Source organism: Nicotiana sylvestris, chromosome 5 (genome assembly GCF_000393655.2).
Source record: "Nicotiana sylvestris chromosome 5, ASM39365v2, whole genome shotgun sequence".
Taxonomy (NCBI): domain Eukaryota; kingdom Viridiplantae; phylum Streptophyta; class Magnoliopsida; order Solanales; family Solanaceae; genus Nicotiana; species Nicotiana sylvestris.
Genome location: NC_091061.1, coordinates 11,030,835 through 11,051,488, shown reverse-complemented (window position 1 = coordinate 11,051,488; position 20,654 = coordinate 11,030,835). Strand labels below are relative to the sequence as shown.

Below are 20,654 nucleotides of genomic sequence, written 5' to 3'. Positions count from 1 at the left end.
AAGATAGGTGGTAATATAATCATAACAACAAACTACAGTTTGTTGGATAAAAGCACATCTTTGATGTTAAGCAAAAACCATAATATTGATATTTTCCTGAAAATAAAAGATATAACAAACTCAAAGAAAAAGACTTATAATGTAAGCATTATTCATGAAAATTTCTGCAGTTAGAGATAGGCTAAGTGGTTGAACCAACACCTTCTACAGGGTGTTGAACTAAGTATTGAAAACATAAAATGTCAACCTCAGACTACTTAAGTTCTCTCTTCTTTTCTCCCTATAAAAGCATAGCCTCAACTCTACTATCTTTCACAAACAACCATTGAATTGCATCTACTAATACTCAAAAAAGAGTTTTAAGAGAAGGAAAAAATGAAGGCTTTTAATAGTATTGCTAACCCTTTGAGTTCTTTCTTCTTTGTATGCATTTTGCTTCTCTTGGCAAATGCAGCATCTGCGAAAATTCACTACCATAATTTTGTTGTAAGCTATCCAATATTTCCCTTCTTTGTTTGCTAACATGTCGTAAATGTTACAAACACTTGTGATGTTGACCTCTGTTTTGTTGTAACAGATTCAAGCAACACCAGTGAAGAGGCTGTGCAAAACTCACAACACCATAACGGTGAACGGACAATTCCCTGGACCAACATTAGAAGTAAACAACGGGGATACTCTAGTTGTCAACGTTGTAAATAAAGCTCGATATAATGTCACGATTCACTGGTAAATTCATGCATGCAGAACTCAAATGAACTGATATATGTTACTCAATAAAATAGACGCGATTATATGTAATGATATTTTTCTTAACATTTTTATACTACTTTGTTGTGTATCAATAGGCATGGGGTAAGGCAAATGAGAACAGGATGGGCGGATGGACCAGAATTTGTTACACAATGCCCAATTAGACCAGGAAAGAGTTACACTTACCGGTTTACAATTCAAGGACAGGAAGGGACTCTATGGTGGCACGCTCACAGCTCATGGCTCAGGGCTACGGTTTATGGAGCTCTAATTATCCATCCGAAAGAAGGAGAATCCTATCCATTTGCTAAGCCGAAAAGAGAAACACCAATTATGCTTGGTACTACTTCTATCTTCTCTTCAATACCAAAAGCTTTGATCATTTCTGAAAACGAATAGTACTAGTTATGCATTTTCTCATATATTCTGTTTCTTAGAAATTTCGTTGAAATGATAGTTTGACGATGATGGTTAGGTGAGTGGTGGGATGCAAACCCTATGGACGTTATAAGACGAGCTACAAGAACAGGAGCAGCTCCTAATGTATCTGATGCATACACCATCAATGGTCAACCAGGTGATCTCTACAAGTGTTCCAGCCAAGGTTAGTTCTAATCTCAACTAATGGAAGCAAGTTTACACATAGTATAAAGGCTAAATTCCACCAAACCATGTTACACTAACGTTCGTCAAACTATGATTTGATATCTTACCTGTTCAGGACATGTTTTCATAGATATGATTTTTTGTTGCAGATACCACCATAGTCCCTGTGGACTCGGGCGAAACCAACCTCCTCCGAGTTATCAACGCTGCACTCAACCAACAACTTTTCTTTTCCGTGGCCAACCACAAACTTACTGTTGTTGGAGCAGATGCCTCTTATGTTAAGCCCTTCACTACATCAGTCCTTATGCTCGGACCAGGCCAGACAACTGATGTCCTAATCACAGCTGATCAGCAACCAGCTAGATATTACATGGCAGCACGTGCCTACGCAAGCGCTCAAGGCAACCCCTTTGATAATACCACAACCACAGCAATCCTTGAGTACAAGACAGCTTCTTGTTCTTCCAATTGTGTCAAGACTAATCCAGTTTCCCCATCTTTACCAGCATTTAACGACACAGCCACAGCTACAGCCTTCACAACCAAATTCAGAAGCCCAAGAAAGGTCGAGGTACCCACTGAAATCGACGAAAATCTATTCTTCACAGTCGGGCTAGGACTCAACAACTGCCCAAGAGGCGCTCGCTCCAGAAACTGTCAAGGTCCGAATGGAACTCGATTCACAGCCAGTATGAACAATGTATCTTTTGTTCTACCATCCAACTATTCCCTTCTACAAGCACATCAGCAAGGCATACCTGGTGTTTTCTCAACTGATTTCCCAGCAAATCCTCCTGTAAAATTTGATTACACCGGTAATGTAAGCCGATCACTATGGCAACCTACTCGAGGAACGAAACTATACAAGTTGAAATATGGGGCAAGAGTGCAAGTTGTGTTACAGGGGACAAGTATCTTCACTGCTGAAAACCATCCAATTCATCTTCACGGATATGATTTTTACATCATTGCAGAGGGTTTTGGTAACTTTAATCCAAAAACAGATACAGCTAAATTCAACCTTGTTGATCCACCTCTCAGAAACACGGCCAGTGTACCCGTCAAAGGATGGGCGGTCATCAGATTTGTCGCAGACAATCCAGGTAATAGAATATAAAGGGAAACAACTACATACTCATTTCTCTAACATTTCAAACTCTTGTCTATACAATGTTTACAATTCGAACCAGTGACGGAAGTAGGATTTTCACTAAGGGGATTCAAAAAATTTAAAAAAAAAACACGCGATTAATCTAAGGGGATTCAACATCTAATATATATACATGAAAAAAAAATAACCTTATATATACAGTGTAATTTTCGGGGAAGGGGGTTTGGCTGAGCCCCCTTCCGCCTACCTAGCTCCGTCCCCTGAATTCGACTTACAATATTATCTTTTAAACAGGAGTTTGGCTAATGCATTGTCACCTGGATGTTCACATTGGCTGGGGTTTGGCAATGGCGTTCATCGTCGAAAATGGAGTTACTCAATTGGAATCATTGGAGGCTCCTCCAGTAGATTTGCCTGTCTGTTAACAACTGCAACAAGGACAACATAATACAAAATTCAGAGCCCTAGAGAAATCAATTAGCCATTCTAAATGATGTTTCCCCACTATGGGGCTAGTTCTTTTCTTGATCTCCTAGAGTTTGTTTGTTGGTTTTTTTTAATTGATGACTGGGACAAGATGGTGACAAAAGTTGTAACTGAGTTCACCATCTGTCCTAGGATTAGGACAGCATTATTCTCAGATTAAAGCAGTTGTATTGTTTGGTGTGAAATTAACAGAGAAGAAATATTTGAGTTTTGAACTATACTGCAATTACAAACTACCTATTCTAAAAACTAATTTGGCATGAACCTTTGAATCTCACACCGCCTACAACAACAACAACAACATTTCCGGTGTAATCCCACTTGGGGTTTGGGAAAGGTAGCGTATATGCAGTCGGAAGTGTATGCGCACACCATACTCCTACCTGGAGAAGTTGTTTCCAACAGAAACTCGGTGAAAGCAAAAATACGGTAGAAGTACAACATAAGACAAAAAGGCAATCATCAGCGGTAAAAATTGCTCCTTACTAGCATAATTTGGACTAAGACAGATCGATCTTTTAAGAAATTATGGATATATAGAGGATGATACCAAGCAATAGCATTAAAATTAAACAAACAAAGAAATCTGCGGGTCAGTAGATTAGCAGGGGCGGGTGTAGTGTACAACTATGTGGTTCACTCAAATCCAGCACCTTTAGCTCAATTCCCTTTATGTGTTAAAATACCGAACTTAGTGTGTTGTCACATTAGTTTGCTTGTTATTGCCTTTCTCTTTTTCCTTTCTGAGTCGAGGTAGACGCTATCTGTGGGATGACACTAATTTTTTTTTTTGTTAAAAAATCTACTAAATAAAGCAGTGTTGTTAAAGGTGCGCTTAAACCCTGAAGCAACATTTTAAATATGTTGAGTGCTTTGTCTCGCTTAGCAGGCGCTTCGTCATCCAGCTCTAAGTCATACTTTTCGTTGCAAATAAGGGTAATTCTATTGATATTTCACTTTATCGTAATTATTTGTAAATTTTTTGTCCACATATTTATTTTTCATGCCTATAATTATTAGTTTTGGACATCGTATACATATTTCTATTTTTTCTCTATTTGCGCGTTTCTTCATTAAATACCACACTTTCTTTGCCATTTGCGCTTAAAACCCCAACGCACCTTAGAGTTTTTTTGTGCTTTTCACCTTTCTGAACACTTTAAACAAGTATAGTTAAACAACCCACAAAAAAAGTACAAAAGATGGATTTAGAACCTAGTAAATCAAAAAGTGCACTAGAATTTTGAACTCGAGCCCATAAAATTTATATTTTGAATCCTGTGATTAAATAATTATACGGGAGTAGCATACGGATACGAAACAAAATGGCTGATTGATGTGAAAAAACCTAGTCAATTGTTACCTTTTCTTGATTCATCAGTCAAAGAGAGTTTTGTCGACTTGTAAAATAGTACTCCATCATCATAATTTGTGATTTGAAACCTTCAGTTTTTTTTTTTCCTTGTAAAATTTATGTTTAAATATAATTTAATAAATTAATAATATTTCATAAAGGCTAAAGGCGCATATTTGCCTGGGGGATCATCTTTAATAAGTCGCTGCTCGCTAAGCTGAGTTTTTTTTCTATTTGTTGTACATATGGTTAATGAAAAGTTGCTCTTATTTTCAACATTGATATTTTGAATTTTCAAAATGTAATTGACATAATTTCAAACTAGATAAAAATTCTATAAACAAACTTTTTATCATTAGAAATATTCAAAAGCATATGAAAAAGTTATGGACAAGAAGAAGTTTGTGTGACTCATCAAATAGTAAAAATTTTCAGAAAGTTAATAGAAGTAGTTTACTATTCCCTATATTTCACTTTGTGCAAATGAATTTAGAGATAGAACAAATATATATTGTTTCTAAAAAGAAAATGTTAACTCACTGAAGATGTTACCTCCAATTTCCCTATGCTCGTTAGATAGAACTAGTAGCAACAAGCACTATATCCTTTTTAGTTTCTTTACGATGGTGGTATCAGAGTACGCATCTCCATTATTTTATCGGGTACTTGCTATCTTCCATCGGCATAAATATCATGTAATTGCCTATCAAGATTTAAGGGAGATGAGAAACAATTATCTAATATTTTTTTGGCTCTACTGAGATTTTAAGATTCCATGCAGAGTCGGACCCAGGATTTGAACATGGCGATCGAGGTACCACTATCAAATAAAAGTCAAGTTGTTCCCCCCCCTCCCCCCCCCCCCCCAAACTCGACCCTTCCCATTTTAAGCTTGAGTCTTAGAATGTCAATCAAAATATAATATATATATATATATATTCAAATTACCAGAGAGCGATAACCCCCTATTCTAAGGGTAGATCCGCCTCTGGTTTAAAGATTCTACTCAATTCATTGACCAATAGGTCACATCCTTGATAACGCCCTATCAATATAGTCTTAGAGTTACAAATGTTCTTATAAATTAAAAAAAATTGAAAGTTATCTACTTCTAGAAAACAAAAAGAATAAAATAATAACACGTGGACTCTGAATAAGCACTATTTCTGACCTAACGTACGTAAGTACGTCTTAGACTTTTTCCTTTTCAATTGTTCCCAAAAAAGATAAATAAAGAGAATGGGAGAAGTCAAAGAATGGGGGAATATTTTTTTTGACAGACCACCTACTTAAGGACATCAGCTTGTCGTTCGAGGTTTTCTCTAACTAATTTTAGAATTTAGAACCAATAAAAATTATAACAGACTGATTTAATAGGCACAACAAACTGAAGAAGACTTTTGCCATCAACTTCATCCACTAGACTTCATGCATTAATTTGGTTTAGTAGCATATACTTTGATTTTACTAGGGCAGCCAGGTACGAAAGCATCCCGTATTTACGTAGGGTCTGATAAAGGATCGCACCTCAAGAGGGTGTGATATAGGCAGACTACATTAATGCAAGTATCAGTGACTGATTTCATGACTCAAGCCCGTGATTTATAGATCACGCAGAGAAAATTTTACCGTTGCTCCAAGGCTTCCTTTTTATATACCTTGATTTTACTCTTTAATAGCAATTGCAATATGATGAAGCGGTGCAAGATTCCATTCCCGTCAACTTGCTTATACCTCAAGTAATTTCTACATGCAAAGCTCTCACCAGCATAGGTACTAAATAAAGGCTAAAGGCTTGAAGAGAGAAAGGGAAATTAACGTACTTGATCTTCTCCTTCAACATTATTTACGAGCACTAGTAAAGTCCAATTAAAAGAAAAACAAATATGCAGTCTTGATTTAATAAGCCTAACCATCTAATTTTATTTCTTTTATCTAATATTGGTAAAGATCTTGTCGTGCGACACCAACCTATGACTTCTATGACCCAATAGATTTTTGCGTTTTAACTAATTCTTGATCTACAGCTATAGATTCTTTGGATTTGAAACATAACCACATAGTCACTTCTTCTTACGACAAGAAATTTAGCTAATAGTAGAAATTTGATGGCATTAGTTAATTAAACAACAAAATAATATTTCAAGTAAATTATTCGTATGTCCACTTTTCATCTTTTCAACTTCTTTTTTTTTTCTTTTCTTTTTTCGAGATGTATATGTATATCATTTCCTGCTTTGTTTAAGGTGATTGTTTCACCATTTTTGGTGAGCATTTAAGATTAACAAAGAGTAGAAATTCCCTTCAATTTGTGATAGAGGAAGATACATGGTATGTAATAATAAAAACAAACTTTGGTTTGTTGGATAAAAAGCACATCGTTAATGTTAAGCAAAAACCATAAAAATGATGTTTCCTTGAAAATTGAGAATATAACAAACTCAAAGAAAAAGACTTATAATATAAGCATTATTCATGAAAATTACTGCAGTTAGAGATAGGGTAAGTGGGTGAACCAACTGCTTTACAAAGTTGAACTAAGACTTGCCTCACACAACTTCTCTCCCTATAAAAGCATAGCCTCAACTCTCCAATCTTTCACAAACAAACACTGTCTTGTATCTACGAATACTCGACCGCGAGTTTTAAGAAAAGGAAAACAATGGAGCCCTTCAACAGCATTGCCAACCCTTTGAGTTCTTTCTTCTTTATCTGCATTTTGCTTCTCTTGGCAAATGCAGCATCTGGCAAAACTCACCACCATGATTTTGTTGTAAGCTATCCAAGATTTCCATTCATTAAATTTGCTAACATTTCGCAAATATTACAAACTCTACGATACTGACCTCTGTTTTTTCGTAACAGATTCAAGCAACACCAGTGAAGAGGCTGTGCAAGACTCACAACACCATAACGGTGAATGGACAATTCCCTGGACCAACATTAGAAGTAAACAATGGGGATACTCTAGTTGTCAAAGTTGTCAATAGAGCTCGATACAATGTCACCATTCACTGGTAAGTTCATGCATGCAATGCAGAATGAATTACAAATGATTTTATTTCATATTAGTATGACTATTCTTCTTCTTTCTTTTTTTTCATTCTTATATTCCAAAAGGCATGGAGTAAGGCAAATGAGGACAGGATGGGCAGATGGACCAGAATTTATCACTCAGTGCCCAATTAGACCAGGAAAGAGTTACACCTACCGGTTTACCATTCAAGGACAGGAAGGGACTCTTTGGTGGCACGCTCATAGCTCGTGGCTCAGGGCCACTGTTTATGGAGCTCTAATTATCCACCCCAAAGACGGAGGCTCATATCCATTTGCTAAGCCCAAAAGAGAAACACCAATTCTGCTAGGTACTACTTCCTTCTCTAATTACCAGAAGCCTTAATCATTTTTTAAATGAATACTACTATAAGAGTTATGCAGTTTCTCCTGAAACATCATAACCTGTTGTTCCTAAGAAAATTCCTTGAAATGAAAGTTTGTAAATGCTGATTAGGTGAGTGGTGGGATGCAAATCCTATTGACGTTATAAGACAAGCGACAAGAACAGGAGCAGCTCCTAATGTATCAGATGCATACACCATTAATGGTCAACCAGGTGACCTCTACAAGTGTTCCAGTCAAGGTTAGTTCTGATCCCCAGAATGTCTGTAACAGTTGTAAAAAAAACATGCCTCAGAAGTTAAGAAGACCAATATAGGTGGTATCTACATTATTTTTTTATACATAAAGTCAAGACTACTCTAGAAATTCCCCCAACAAAGTTAAAGCATTATGTTCAAACACCAATTTCTAAGTTTTACGAAATGATTATTTACCTGACATGATCAGGACATGTTTTCATAGAAATCACATTTATGCAGATACTACCATAGTCCATGTGGACTCAGGCGAAACCAACCTCCTCCGAGTTATCAACGCTGCACTCAACCAACAACTTTTCTTTTCCGTGGCCAACCACAAACTTACTGTTGTTGGGGCAGATGCCTCTTATGTTAAACCCTTCACAACATCAGTGCTTATGCTCGGACCAGGCCAGACAACTGATGTGCTGATCAAAGCTGATCAGCAACCAGCCAAATACTACATGGCAGCACGTGCCTATGCTAGCGCTCAAGGCGCGCCCTTTGATAATACCACAACCACTGCCATCCTTGAGTACAAGACAGCTTCTTGTTCTTCCAATTGTGCCAAGACCAATGCAGTTTTCCCATCTTTACCGGCATATAACGACACAGTCACTGCAACGGCCTTCACAACCAAATTCAGAAGCCCAAGAAAGGTCGAGGTGCCTAAGGAAATTGATGAAAATCTATTCTTCACAGTCGGGCTAGGACTCGATAACTGCCCAAGAGGTGCAAGCTCGAGTAATTGTCAAGGTCCAAATGGAACTCGATTCACTGCCAGTATGAACAATGTTTCTTTTGTGCTACCATCCAACTTTTCCCTGCTGCAAGCGCATCACCAAGGCATACCTGGTGTCTTCTCAACTGATTTCCCAGCAAAACCACCTGTAAAATTTGATTACACGGGTAATGTAAGCCGATCACTCTGGCAACCTATTCGAGGAACAAAGCTGTACAAGCTGAAATATGGCGCAAGAGTGCAGGTTGTGTTACAGGGGACAAGCATCTTTACAGCTGAGAACCACCCAATTCATCTGCATGGATATGATTTTTACATAATTGCAGAGGGTTTCGGTAACTTTAATCCAAAGAGAGATGCAACTAAATTCAACATAGTTGATCCACCTCTCAGAAATACGGCCAGTGTACCCGTTAATGGATGGGCAGTTATCAGATTTGTCGCTGACAATCCAGGTAAGAGAATAGATATAGGGAAACCAGTACTGAAATCTCCAAATATTCCCAACTTTTTTCTATACCATGTCATATTTCGCTGCTACAAATTAACTTGCAATATTTGACTTAAACAGGAGTGTGGCTAATGCATTGTCACTTGGATGTTCACATCGGCTGGGGTTTGGCGATGGCGTTCCTTGTGGAAAACGGAATTAGTGAAGTGGAATCATTGGAGGCTCCTCCAGTAGATCTTCCTGTCTGTTGACGACTGCAACAAGACCAACATAATACAAAATTCAGAGCCCTAAGAAATCACTTTAATTGTTCCCCGCATTTGGGGCTACTTCTTTTATTGCTCTACTGCATTTGTCCCCCTTTTCCTAGAATTTCTTTGTTGCTCATTTTGATAGATAACAAGGTCAACATGGTGCCAAAAGCTGCAACTAATTTCACCATCTATCTTAGAATTAGACCAGCATATTCACAGATTAGATTAAAGCAGTTGTATTGTTTTGAGTGCAATTAATAGAGAAGAATTATTTGAGTTTTGAACAAAAGTTTGAATTGAATCTCAAACAGGTATAAAGTGCAAGGTAAGACAAGAAAGGTAATCATCACTCATCAGTAGTAAAAATTGCTCCTTTGCGTAAATCGGACAAAAGACAGATCCTTTGAGAAATTAAAGATATAAGTACATGTTTTGGATCATACCAGGCAGTAGCATTAAACAAACAAAGAAATTTGCGGTCAATTATATTTCTACCTTTAAATATTGCACTTTCTTAACTTCACCTACAACTTTTTTCCAACATAAATTAAAAATTGTCCAAACGGCATTCTCTGGGCAAAAACTAGTTTGACCATTAGCTTTTGTAATACTAGTCAAATATTGAAAAACTTATTTTTAAAAGTATCTCAAGTGAAAAAATTGTTCACTAACTGATCTTTAATATTTTTTTCAAGTAAAAATCATATTAAGTTGTAGAGCTTTTTTTCAACTTCAACTTCAGATGCTCTTAAGTCTTAAGCTTCAACCAAATATTGTCCAAATCCCTCTAAGACATAAATCTTATTTGAGTATGTGAAGTTCGAGTAAACATTAAAATGTTATTATAGAAGTTTTTTTTACTTGCAAGTTTTTACCTTGAAGGGGAGCTTTGCCGTAACTGGTAAAGTTGTTGTCATGTGACCAGGAGGTCATGGGTTAAAGCCGTGCAAACAGCCTCTTGCAGAAATGCAGGTAAGGCTGAGTACAATAAACCCTTGTGGTCCGGCCCTTACCCTTTAAGGTTTTACGTATAACTTTTTCCGGGAGAAGTTCATATCAAATTACAGATTGAACTTCCGAAAAACTTTTTCTCTTAACCTTCAGCTTCAAATGCTTTTCTTCATTTTCAGGGTCGGCTCAATGATATTTGTGGCCTAAAGCCAAACTTCAATGAGGGGCCCTAAATTTTTGTTGTAGAAGAAAACTCATAATTTTATTTGAAATTTATTTTTCTAGATTTTTGAGACGCGAAATTATTAATAATTTGTTTATAATCGATTAAGCATGTCGATTAAAGTATCATCTTCTACGTGTATTATTTCCCTTAAAACTTTTAATTCAGTAAATAAGTCTAAACCATCAATATCACAGAGACTATTATGTTTCAAAGAGCACTCAAGGTTAAGACAATTTTTCTTTAAGTTCTCATCATCTAGAGATCTCAATTTTTGCCACTAAATAGGAAACAAAAAATATTTTCATAAGCTTGAAATTGCTCAAATCTATTTTGAAGTGGAAAAATAGTTTGGTCTACTATGTATAAGAAGTATCAATTCTAAAAGATTCTTCAAGAGACCCAGATTCATATTTTCTAGTTGACAAATTTATCAAGTGCTCCTTTTTGGGATTGTATTAGAGTTTCAATCCTTCTTCTTTTTTGACGTTTTAAACACTCAGATTCATATTTTATAGTTGACGTATTAAAACAAAACTTTAATAAATAGCTAAAAAGATAATCTATACTTACAATTTACAAAGAAAATATATTAAAAATTTTTAAAAATAGATGCAAATAATAAAATGTAGAACAATCAAACCTGATTCAACAAATAGATAACTTAATAAGCTTTTGCTACTTCAAAATTCTTGATATAACGTCAATATACTTGACCTTGAGTCTTGAGAACAAATAAAAAGATGGTACTTGTGTAGTGTTTCTGCTCTATTAGTGATAAATGAGATTGAAATGCAGAGAAACCAAATGAATAGTAGTAGAGAGAAGAAGTTAAAAAGAGATAAAAAAAAATGTGGGCCCATTTATAATAATAATAATACTGCATTATGACACAAGATAGTGAAATTGCCATGCCTGCATGGATGTCAAAATTATTCCATTGCCAAACGGCCCCTTTCTTGAAAATTTCAGCTTTTTATCTTTTTAAATATTTAATATTGTTAAAAAAATTGATAAATATATTAATGGTTAAGAAATTTTGGGACCCCTCAAACAAGGGGCCCTAAGCACTAGTTTACTTGCTTGACCCTTAAGCCACCCTGTTCATTTTATAACTCTAATATTGTCCAAAACCCCTACGGGAAATTAGAAGTCAGCTAATAAAAAGGTCGAGGAGTATTATTTAGGAGGAAAAACTTTGAAAATATTAGATGGAAACTTCACAATGGTTTGAAGTACAATGTCTTTCTCAATATATATGTATTGATTCAGTACTCAAATGAAGAAAACAAGGAATCAACAGAGGCGGACTCAGGATTTGAAGATGACGGGGGCACTATTCGTGGAGAACTTTACCAATAGTTGTTGGGTCCCGCCGGATGCCGACAAACTTTCGGTAATAAATGACATATATAAGTAAGTTAGGAGGTAAAGTTAGGTATGTAGTTTGGGAAAAAGGAAGAGAGAAGTGATTTAGAGCTTTTAAGGCTGGGGTTTAATCAAAACAAAAAACATTTAAAAAAATAATTAAAAAAAAGATAATTAAAAAAAAAAAAGAGGTTTGGGGGGGAGGGAGGTGAATCCTAAGCTAAAAAGGCAAGATATAAATAAATAAAAAGTCTAGGCTACAGTTAATATTTAAGTTGAAAAGGAAAATTATTTGAGGAAGGTGGGGGAGTCCAGATTCAAAACTAGGACATCCCGCACGGAAGCAAAGGTAAGTAGCACTTTTGACCAATGCCCCCAATATGCTTTTGTGCTTTAGGGTGCCTAATTAAATATAAAGTCATTTCTCAAGGTATATATACATATAATACATATATATACAGAATTTTTTCCGATGTTTACGGGGTCCAGTGACCCCTCTACCATATATGTAGGTCCGCCTCTGGGAATTAACTTAACACTCTGTTTGGATCATTGTTCCCCGTTGTTTTATAATGTATTGTATTGTATTGTATCATGTTGTACCGTATCGTTTTATAAATATAATATTTAGATAGATTGTATTGTTTGTTATTGTTAAATAATATTTGACTGTTTGATTTGACTGTACTGTAACTGATAAGTTGACCAAAATACCCTCAATTGTTTAAATATTAAATTTATCAAAAAATATGCATAAAAATAATTTTAAAAAATAAAACAAAAGAAGGCAAAATACCTTAAGAAAGCAGAACATAGGAGCGAGACAGAAGAAGACAAAACAAAGGAGCACAACTAATTAGAATTGAGTTAAAAGCAAATTAGGAGAAAAAATAAAACAAAAAGGCGGCAAAAGTTGTGGAGTAATAAGTTCTGGAAAAACACCTTTAACATTGGCGGCAGAAGTTCTGGAAAACAAAAACAAAGTAGGTTATTGATTGGAGATTTGGAGTTAAAATAGGAAAAAAAGTAAAAAGTAAAATAGAATTGTGGAGTAATAAGTTAGGGCATAATTGAAAAGAAAAATAAAAAAAAATCTCACCACACCAAATCGGTTGTTTAAGAAAAGGAGATTTTTCATTATTCCGGAACAACGAATTTAACAACACAATACAACCAATTTTAATGAAACAATCAAAACAAATATTATTTTGAGATAACAATACAATAGGATACAACGGGTAACAACCATCCAAACAAGCTATAAGGTAGATTGGTTCCTTTAACATTACCAATTCCTAACAACCCACCAAAATCTGGCGAATTTTCGTCGAGTTAAATTGGTCTTTTGCTGGCAAAAAGAATTACTCCGGCGAGTTAAACTCACTAGGAAGACCGCACCCTATGTGGGTTGCTTACGTATCACGCCCCAAAAGACGAGAATCAGGTATGCGTACTTCGGGCAGATTGGATACGGACGAGAATTTTTTTAAAAAAAATAACCAATTCAGAGAAAAATATTTTTTGCAATTCAGAGAAAACATATTTTTTGTCTTTTTTTTGTTTTTTTTGAAAAATGATGAAACATGTAAACTCTTTTTTTGGATTTTTCCTTTTTTTTTTTTTGATTTTTGATTTTTGAAAAATGATGAAAAAGTAAATTTTTTTTTTGAATTTTTCAAGCTCTTTTTTTCTTAACAAAATGTAACAGAAAACATAATTAGGCTCCATTTGCTTTATCTTCACACTTCACCCCCTCTTTTCTTTTTTTTCTTTCTTCTTTCTTTTTTCATTATTTTTTTTCATTTCTTCATTTACCCTCAGCTATCATTGGTCCGCCAAATGACCCTTTTACCCTTGAATAAATGCAACATGTAGCACATAAGATGAAAAAGTACAATTTTTTTTGAATTTTTCAAGTTTTTTTTTTCTTAACAAAATGTAACAGAAAACATAATTAGGCCCCACTTGCTTTATCTTCACACTTCACCCTTTTACCCTTGAATAAATGCAACATGTAACATATAAGATGCATCAGGATGGTCTTTTATTTTTTGGGGTATACCTATCCTAGACGGACCCAACCCCTGTGTTGAGTCCTCTAAGTCAAGTGCACATGATGCAAACAAGCGTTCCTACTAGGGATCCAACATGAAGCTGAGTTATTCTAGGTTCAAAACCTGGGTTTATTGTTCTAGACCTGGCTTACCCGAGCGGACAGCTCGAGTCGAGGGGGGGTAGCGTACTGGGAATATAGAAGCTTCACCGGCTTTGCAACTTGTCCGAACCTCATTCTAAATTTGGGATATGACTCTAACAGAAAAGAAGTCATACGAAGTGCACACTTCTTCATGATTTAGAAGACTCAGAGAGAAGAGGGATTTCGCAACAGTTTATATACAGTTCACGGAATATCAAAGCAGTAAAAGCAATCAATTAGCACATTAGGCCCAAATCATGTAACAAATTCAGATAATGGATAAAGCCAACTATAACAATTATTCTAAGCTCGAATTCTTGAACCCTGAACCAGAGATTCTGGGTTCGATCCCCAGCAGAGTCGCCAAAGCTGTCACACATCCTTTTTACCTACACCCCCGGAAGGGTACATATAAGGGAGTTTTTCCAATTAAAGGACAATCAAAACGTGATTATTTCATTTAAAGATTCAGAGTCACCACTTGGGATAATTTATGGTGTCCCAAGCCGCCGGTTCAAATCCCGAATCGAGGAAAGGATTGACTCTGTTTAACACTCCGCGAACCAGAAATCCGAATAAGGAATTCTGTTAACCCGGGAGAAGGTGTTAGGCATTCCCGAGTTCCGTGGTTCTATCATGGTCGCTTAACTGTTATATTCGGCTTAATTATCTGATTTTAGAAACAAGTTTTAACCTATGATGCCATTTTAAACTTTTGACCACTTTTAATTAATTTTTGAAGAAGATTGAACGTCATTTAAAACGTGCTTTTGGATCGCGCCACATGAAATACACCCGTAATCCTAAACACATTTTAGTCAACATTTTAGGATTTTGATTTGGGTCACATGAAATGCGCACCCGAGTTTAGAAAAGTAATATTATTAAATGACTCGCCTAAAGCAACTACGCACATTCATTTTTTGATGTTATTAATTTATCAGAAATGATCGTTTCCACCTATTAGGCCTATATGTAATTAAACTATGATACAAATCCAAACTAATGTGATTTAATCCAAACAGAATAGTATCGTCGTTATCTTTTATAGTCTATTTATCATTCTTACATGTTTTAACATTAAACCTATGTCTCAAATTAGTTTATTAAGGCATATATTTATTCTGATTCCACACAACGAAAGTTAATTCACAGAAACAACCAAACTATTCCTACAAACTTTTGCATTTCCAATTCAATATATCTACTTTACTTATTTACATTCCATCATTCTTAAACTCCCATTAAACAAATATACTACTAATGATATACGTTATTCTAAAACAAACATACATGAAAATGAAGCAGTAGTGCATAATAAAGTCCATCAAAAACTATTTGAAAATGGAATAATGCCGTGAAGAAAGGAACTGACCTTTTAATTAAAAAAACTGAAGTCTTCTAGTACAGAGGAATCTAAAATAGTGAGAAGGATCCCAACGGACCTTGAACGGAAAGCCAACAACTGACCAACGCCCGACCGGAACATACGTCGGTGATTCTAGCAGGACCTTTATTGACCGAAAAACTCGATGACGACCTCAACGGCAAACTTGAATATCCTAAGCACAACTCTGTTTTGTTTCAATTTTCTTCTTCAAAATGATAGTTTACAATACAGAAGTAGCGTCCGACCGCTCCAGCGACTCCATTGAATAAAGCCGATATCACTCAAATACTACCCAACTCAACGACTAAACGGAAAGCTTGCACCAGGGACCTCGACGAACTCGAAACTCGCCGGAAAATATGGCAAAGCAGTGGCAAAGCACAAAACTCCCAGAAAGGTGGTATGGTCACCGGCGAAGGACGTGGCTTTGACCGAAAAACCAACCAGTCCGGCCAGGTTTTTCCGTGGGAGGGTACTGGGGTGGCGATGGGGGTAATGAGGAGGTCCGGCAACTAGTTCTTTAGGAGAGGTCTGATGCTGGTTCGATAAGAGAGAGAGATGGTGCGGCGTGACGGGTTTTTAGGCGAAGGGGCTAGGGCAGTGGGTTTCTAGTTTTTCCAGCGAGTTGACTGACAGGCAGCGACTGCTGTTGTTCGGTGATTGGGTGGTCGTTTATGGGTGGGAGTTGGCTGACATTTTCTAGGGTTCAGCCTATGGTTTTTGGTTGAAGATGAAGAAGCCTCCCTTGTGTCCAAACGGCTGAACTCCTAAGTCTAGTCTAGGGTTATTTTAAGACTAGTTTTGGTTATATAGAAGGGTTTTTAGGTTAAGGGGGTATGAGCCTAGGAATTATGGGCTTGACAATTATGGACTAGGTCCAAATTTGGCCTAAAAATGGGTGGCTCGAGCCCAAGTTTTATTCTTTTCTCGCGAACAAGATTAAAATATGATCTCATTTATTAATTAGTCCTACTTAAGTAAAATAGCTATTAAAATGAGACTGAATACTAAAACAAAACTTTTTTTTTGGTATTTTTCAAGATTAAAAATGACTACAAAACATTAATGAAACTAGTTTTTTATAATTTTCAATTTTTTGTAATAAAATAAAATAAAAGAGTAACAATGAGTTGAAATAGCTATATTAGGCCTAAAATAAATATTTTACGCTAAAATATAAAAAATCTTGGGGAGGGTCAAAAATCACATGTCTACACTTGCTCATAAATGCTTCCATGTCTAATTGCTTCATATTAATCATTGCTCTCCTTATTGAAGTATTCAATTGTTTCCTAGTTTCGTTTTACTATTCTGTTGGTCCTTATTGGTTTTTGGGTGGCCCGCGGTACACCTTGGTTGGTCTCGCTGAGTAGATTACACTAGTGAAGTTGTTTAATCGTAGTGATATCCTGTTGCGTGAATTGAAGTATAAGTTCATTGGAGGATTTAGCTTAAATCTACGAACACTTGTCTTCAATTTTGTGATTGGTGTTGATTTGTATATGGTATCGGATTGCACGCCGCAATATTATTATATAAGATCGAGTTTTACGCCGCAACAATATTATATGGGATCGGGTTGCACGCCGCAACAAGGAGTAATAAGGGTGAACAGGTGGGATCGGGTTGTACGCCGCAACAAAAAAGAATAAAAAGTGAATATTGATTATGTTGATGTGTATATAATGGGATCGGGATGCGCGCCACATCAGTTATTGTTATGTGTTCATTATCTGTTGTGGTCTGTTAGTGTGATGCTGGAACACCCTTAAGGATTGGTTATAGCTGAAAATTTAATGGAACAGTTGTGTTCCGGATTTACTTAATGCCAGTTATTACTTTAACACACTTCGAATTTCCTTTTGTTTAGTATAAATTGTTGCAGGTTGTATATATTGTATGCCCCACCGTAGCCTCTTCACTAGTTCGTCGAGGTTAGGTTGGCACTTACTAGTACATGGGGTCGGTTGTACTAATAGTGCACTCTGCACTTCCTATGCAGATTTTAGAGCTAGTGGCTGATCAGAGTTCGAGGGTGCTGCCTTCAGTTTAGGAGACCCAAGGTAGTCTTGCAGACGTTCGCAGACCCTAGCGTCCCCTTCTATATTTATTGTATTTTGTTTTTACTTTTCCTCCAAATAGATGTATATTTTTCTTTCTGACCATTACTTGTAGTAATCATAGACAGTTCGTGAGTTGTGACTCTAGTTCTGGGTGGATGTTACTTTGGTTTTCATTATTGCATAAAGTAAAACCTTTAAACTATTTTCTTTCGCAATTATTTATGCTATTTTATATTGTTAAGTAATAAACATTTGAAAGATAAAAGAAAAATATAGAATATCCTGAAACGTTGGCTTACCTAACGGGTACAGTATTAGGCACCATCACGGTCCCGATAGTGAGAAATTCAGGTCGTGACAACAACGGGCGATCGAATACGACAGAAAGAGCTTGCTTAATACAAATAATTCTACTGCTTATCCGGCAAGAGGTTGAATATGTGAATGTGGTTAGTGATTCAGAGTGTTCATGAAAGGTCAAACATAAGGATTTCAAGGAGTTTGGCGAGTTGGTTATGCAAGATCAGGTTGACGATGAGGAAAGAATCTTGGTGGGTTCCAGAGTTATGTAATAAGTGGCTCCAAGGTAAGTGGCAGAGTCCCACCGCCTACGGTTAGATTACATGATCGTCTATTTGTAAGATTTCTAGTTATCAGTGTATTGGTGGGTTAGTGCGACTAAGGAAAGAAAACATCAGTTGTAATTTGAGAAATGATTGAGGAATGTGTGATATATTAGGCCTTATCGGTTTATGTTTAGGTTTGGGAAGACTCAGAATCTATGCTGCGTGTGGAAGTGAAGTACAAGAAAGGCGATTCAGTCGGTTGTCTCATTAAGATGGTGTTCATGTGCTAGCAGAGTCTTGGAGTTGATTATCTTCGGGACCAAGTCAGAGTGGGTGACTCTCAACAACGGTCCTAGTGAATTCAAAGATAAAAATGCGATGCCTAAGGATTTCAATCCCGTAGTATGGTTAAGAATCGAGCTTTTACATCAGATTATGAAAATTGGCTTGGAGTGTTCTATGATATCTTCGGCTTGCGGTGTAGTATTTGGAGGAATGGGAGAAAATGACTTCGGATTCATAGAGGAATTATCAGAATGGGTTGTACCAGTTGAGGATATGAATATGTGCACAAGGAGGGTATGAGATGGTTTGTGGGATTTGAGACAACATGGTCTCGTGATACAAGGCCACTCAGGATGAGTGCAGATTGAGTTCGTTATGTGTTGACTGGAGTTCTTATTATTTCTAAAATAAGTTAAGGATAAGTTAGAAGAAGTCGGATCGGTTAGCCATGGTTGAATTGGCATGATGGTGGTGTCACACCTCCTTTTTGCGCACCCGCCCCGAAGGGTAAAATGCGCGAGGGAGTTTTTCCAATTTAAGTGACAATATTCGAAATGTGATTATTTATTTAATTCAGAGTCGCCACTTGGAAAAGGTTTGGCTTTTGGTGTCCCAAGTCACCGGTTTATCTTGAATCCCGAATCGAGGAAAATATTTGACTTTTCCAAATGAAGTCTGCGAACCAGAAATTCTAAGTAAGGAATTCTGTTGACCCGAGGGAAGGTGTTAGGCACCCTCGAATCCCGTGGTTCTAGCACGGTCGCTTAAATTGTTATAATGGCTAAGTATCTGATTTTTAATACATGTTATGACTTATGTGCTTTTATTGAGTTTAAACCGCTTTTATTATTATCATTTATTTTATAGAATTGCAACGTCGTGAAAATGCATCTCGAACCACGTCGCAATCAATGCACCCATAGTTGTTAACACATTTCGACTCCGTTGAGATTTGAATTTGGGTCACATAAATGCGCACCCGAATTTAAGAATGTAATTTAGTTAAGTCGTGCCTAAAGAGTCTAAACGCGTTATTATCTTTGGGGAAGACAGTGAAATTCACTAAACAGTCATTCCCAAATTCTAAGTATTTATTACGATCAATTATTGAGGGCCCCGTGATTTGCGTTTTATTTGGCGAGGCTCGTCTCTTTTATTTTAAGGATATTCTAAAGTGACTACATTTCTATATATATAAAAATAAGAAGAGAAAACAAAAAGAAAATCTTTCTTAGCTACATGTTACGAGCATAACATATTACGTACTAGATTAAGACGGAAAGAAAAGTTACTTAAAATTTGAAATTATAAGTAAATACAAAAAACTCGACAAAATAATGTGGCCAAAGAAGATTAATTATCATATAACTAGATTAACTCCGCATAACTATGTGAATAGACCGATAATTACTTTTTGATTATTCGAAATAACATTAACCTTGATTCTTAATGCTTATTCGAAAGTTTATTAGATCTAACTTTATGCCATCTTGCTAGATTCACACTTATTAGATTAGAGCTCTTAACCCCGCACCATTGATTCGTATTCCCTAATATGTTAAAAATTTGCCGATTCTATAGAGTTAATAGCCGCTTTATTTACATGGTGAGCCGATGCTAATATTAATTATTAAACTAACACTATTAAACCTATATTGAAACAGGAAATTCAAATGAGAAAGTCATTAATGGTTAACCCATTGGCATTAACTAACGTGATATGAAATTTGCTCGACATATGCGCTGAAATCAAACTGAATCGGGCCATGGCAAAATAGTTCGAAGATCCAACGGGATACATACAAATGTCTGCTAACATTCTATATTATGTTATCATTACCAAACAAAACTAAATTGTTAAAAAACACATGGACATATGTCTAACCAATATAACAACATACTACTTAATAGTCCATGTTGGTTCAAATATACCCCAATTAAAAAAAAAATACGATTAGAATGAATCCAAGCAAATACAAACCAAGTGAATTATTTTAATCCTATTGCTACATTTGAGACACAGGTATTGTGAAAGTAGGTGAATGATTAATATCTTTGTTTACTTCAACTCAAACTTCCAGTTCAAACGTACATCAGTCCATGTTTCAGAAGCGTGTACCTGGAAATGCTTACAAATGAAGAGGAAGATGGAAGCAAAAAGTCAGCAACAACTCAAATGGCAGCAGTGACCACAAATAAACAACAACGAACAG

The 20,654-nt window shown here is 36.1% G+C and overlaps 2 protein-coding genes and 1 long non-coding RNA gene across 3 annotated transcripts; 2 read left to right on the top strand and 1 right to left on the bottom strand.

The window, feature by feature from the left end:
* The first annotated feature begins 307 nt into the window (after positions 1-307).
* LOC104215624 (laccase-12-like) lies at positions 308-3,174 on the top strand. Its single transcript, XM_009765467.2, has 6 exons — positions 308-486; positions 578-729; positions 849-1,093; positions 1,229-1,357; positions 1,509-2,465; positions 2,768-3,174. Exons 1-6 carry the CDS (start codon positions 376-378, stop codon positions 2,896-2,898), a joined length of 1,725 nt encoding a protein of 574 aa, XP_009763769.1. The 5' UTR covers positions 308-375; the 3' UTR covers positions 2,899-3,174.
* A 3,728-nt stretch (positions 3,175-6,902) lies between these two features.
* On the top strand, positions 6,903-9,687 carry LOC104215622 (laccase-12-like). Its single transcript, XM_009765466.2, has 6 exons — positions 6,903-7,086; positions 7,179-7,330; positions 7,434-7,678; positions 7,825-7,953; positions 8,192-9,148; positions 9,265-9,687. Exons 1-6 carry the CDS (start codon positions 6,976-6,978, stop codon positions 9,393-9,395), a joined length of 1,725 nt encoding a protein of 574 aa, XP_009763768.1. The 5' UTR covers positions 6,903-6,975; the 3' UTR covers positions 9,396-9,687.
* On the bottom strand, positions 8,013-11,364 carry LOC138891179 (uncharacterized). Its single transcript, XR_011407501.1, has 2 exons — positions 11,216-11,364; positions 8,013-9,398 (listed from the first exon to the last, which is right to left on the bottom strand). It is a non-coding gene; the product is annotated as an uncharacterized lncRNA (long non-coding RNA).
* Between the last annotated feature and the right edge of the window lie 9,290 nt (positions 11,365-20,654).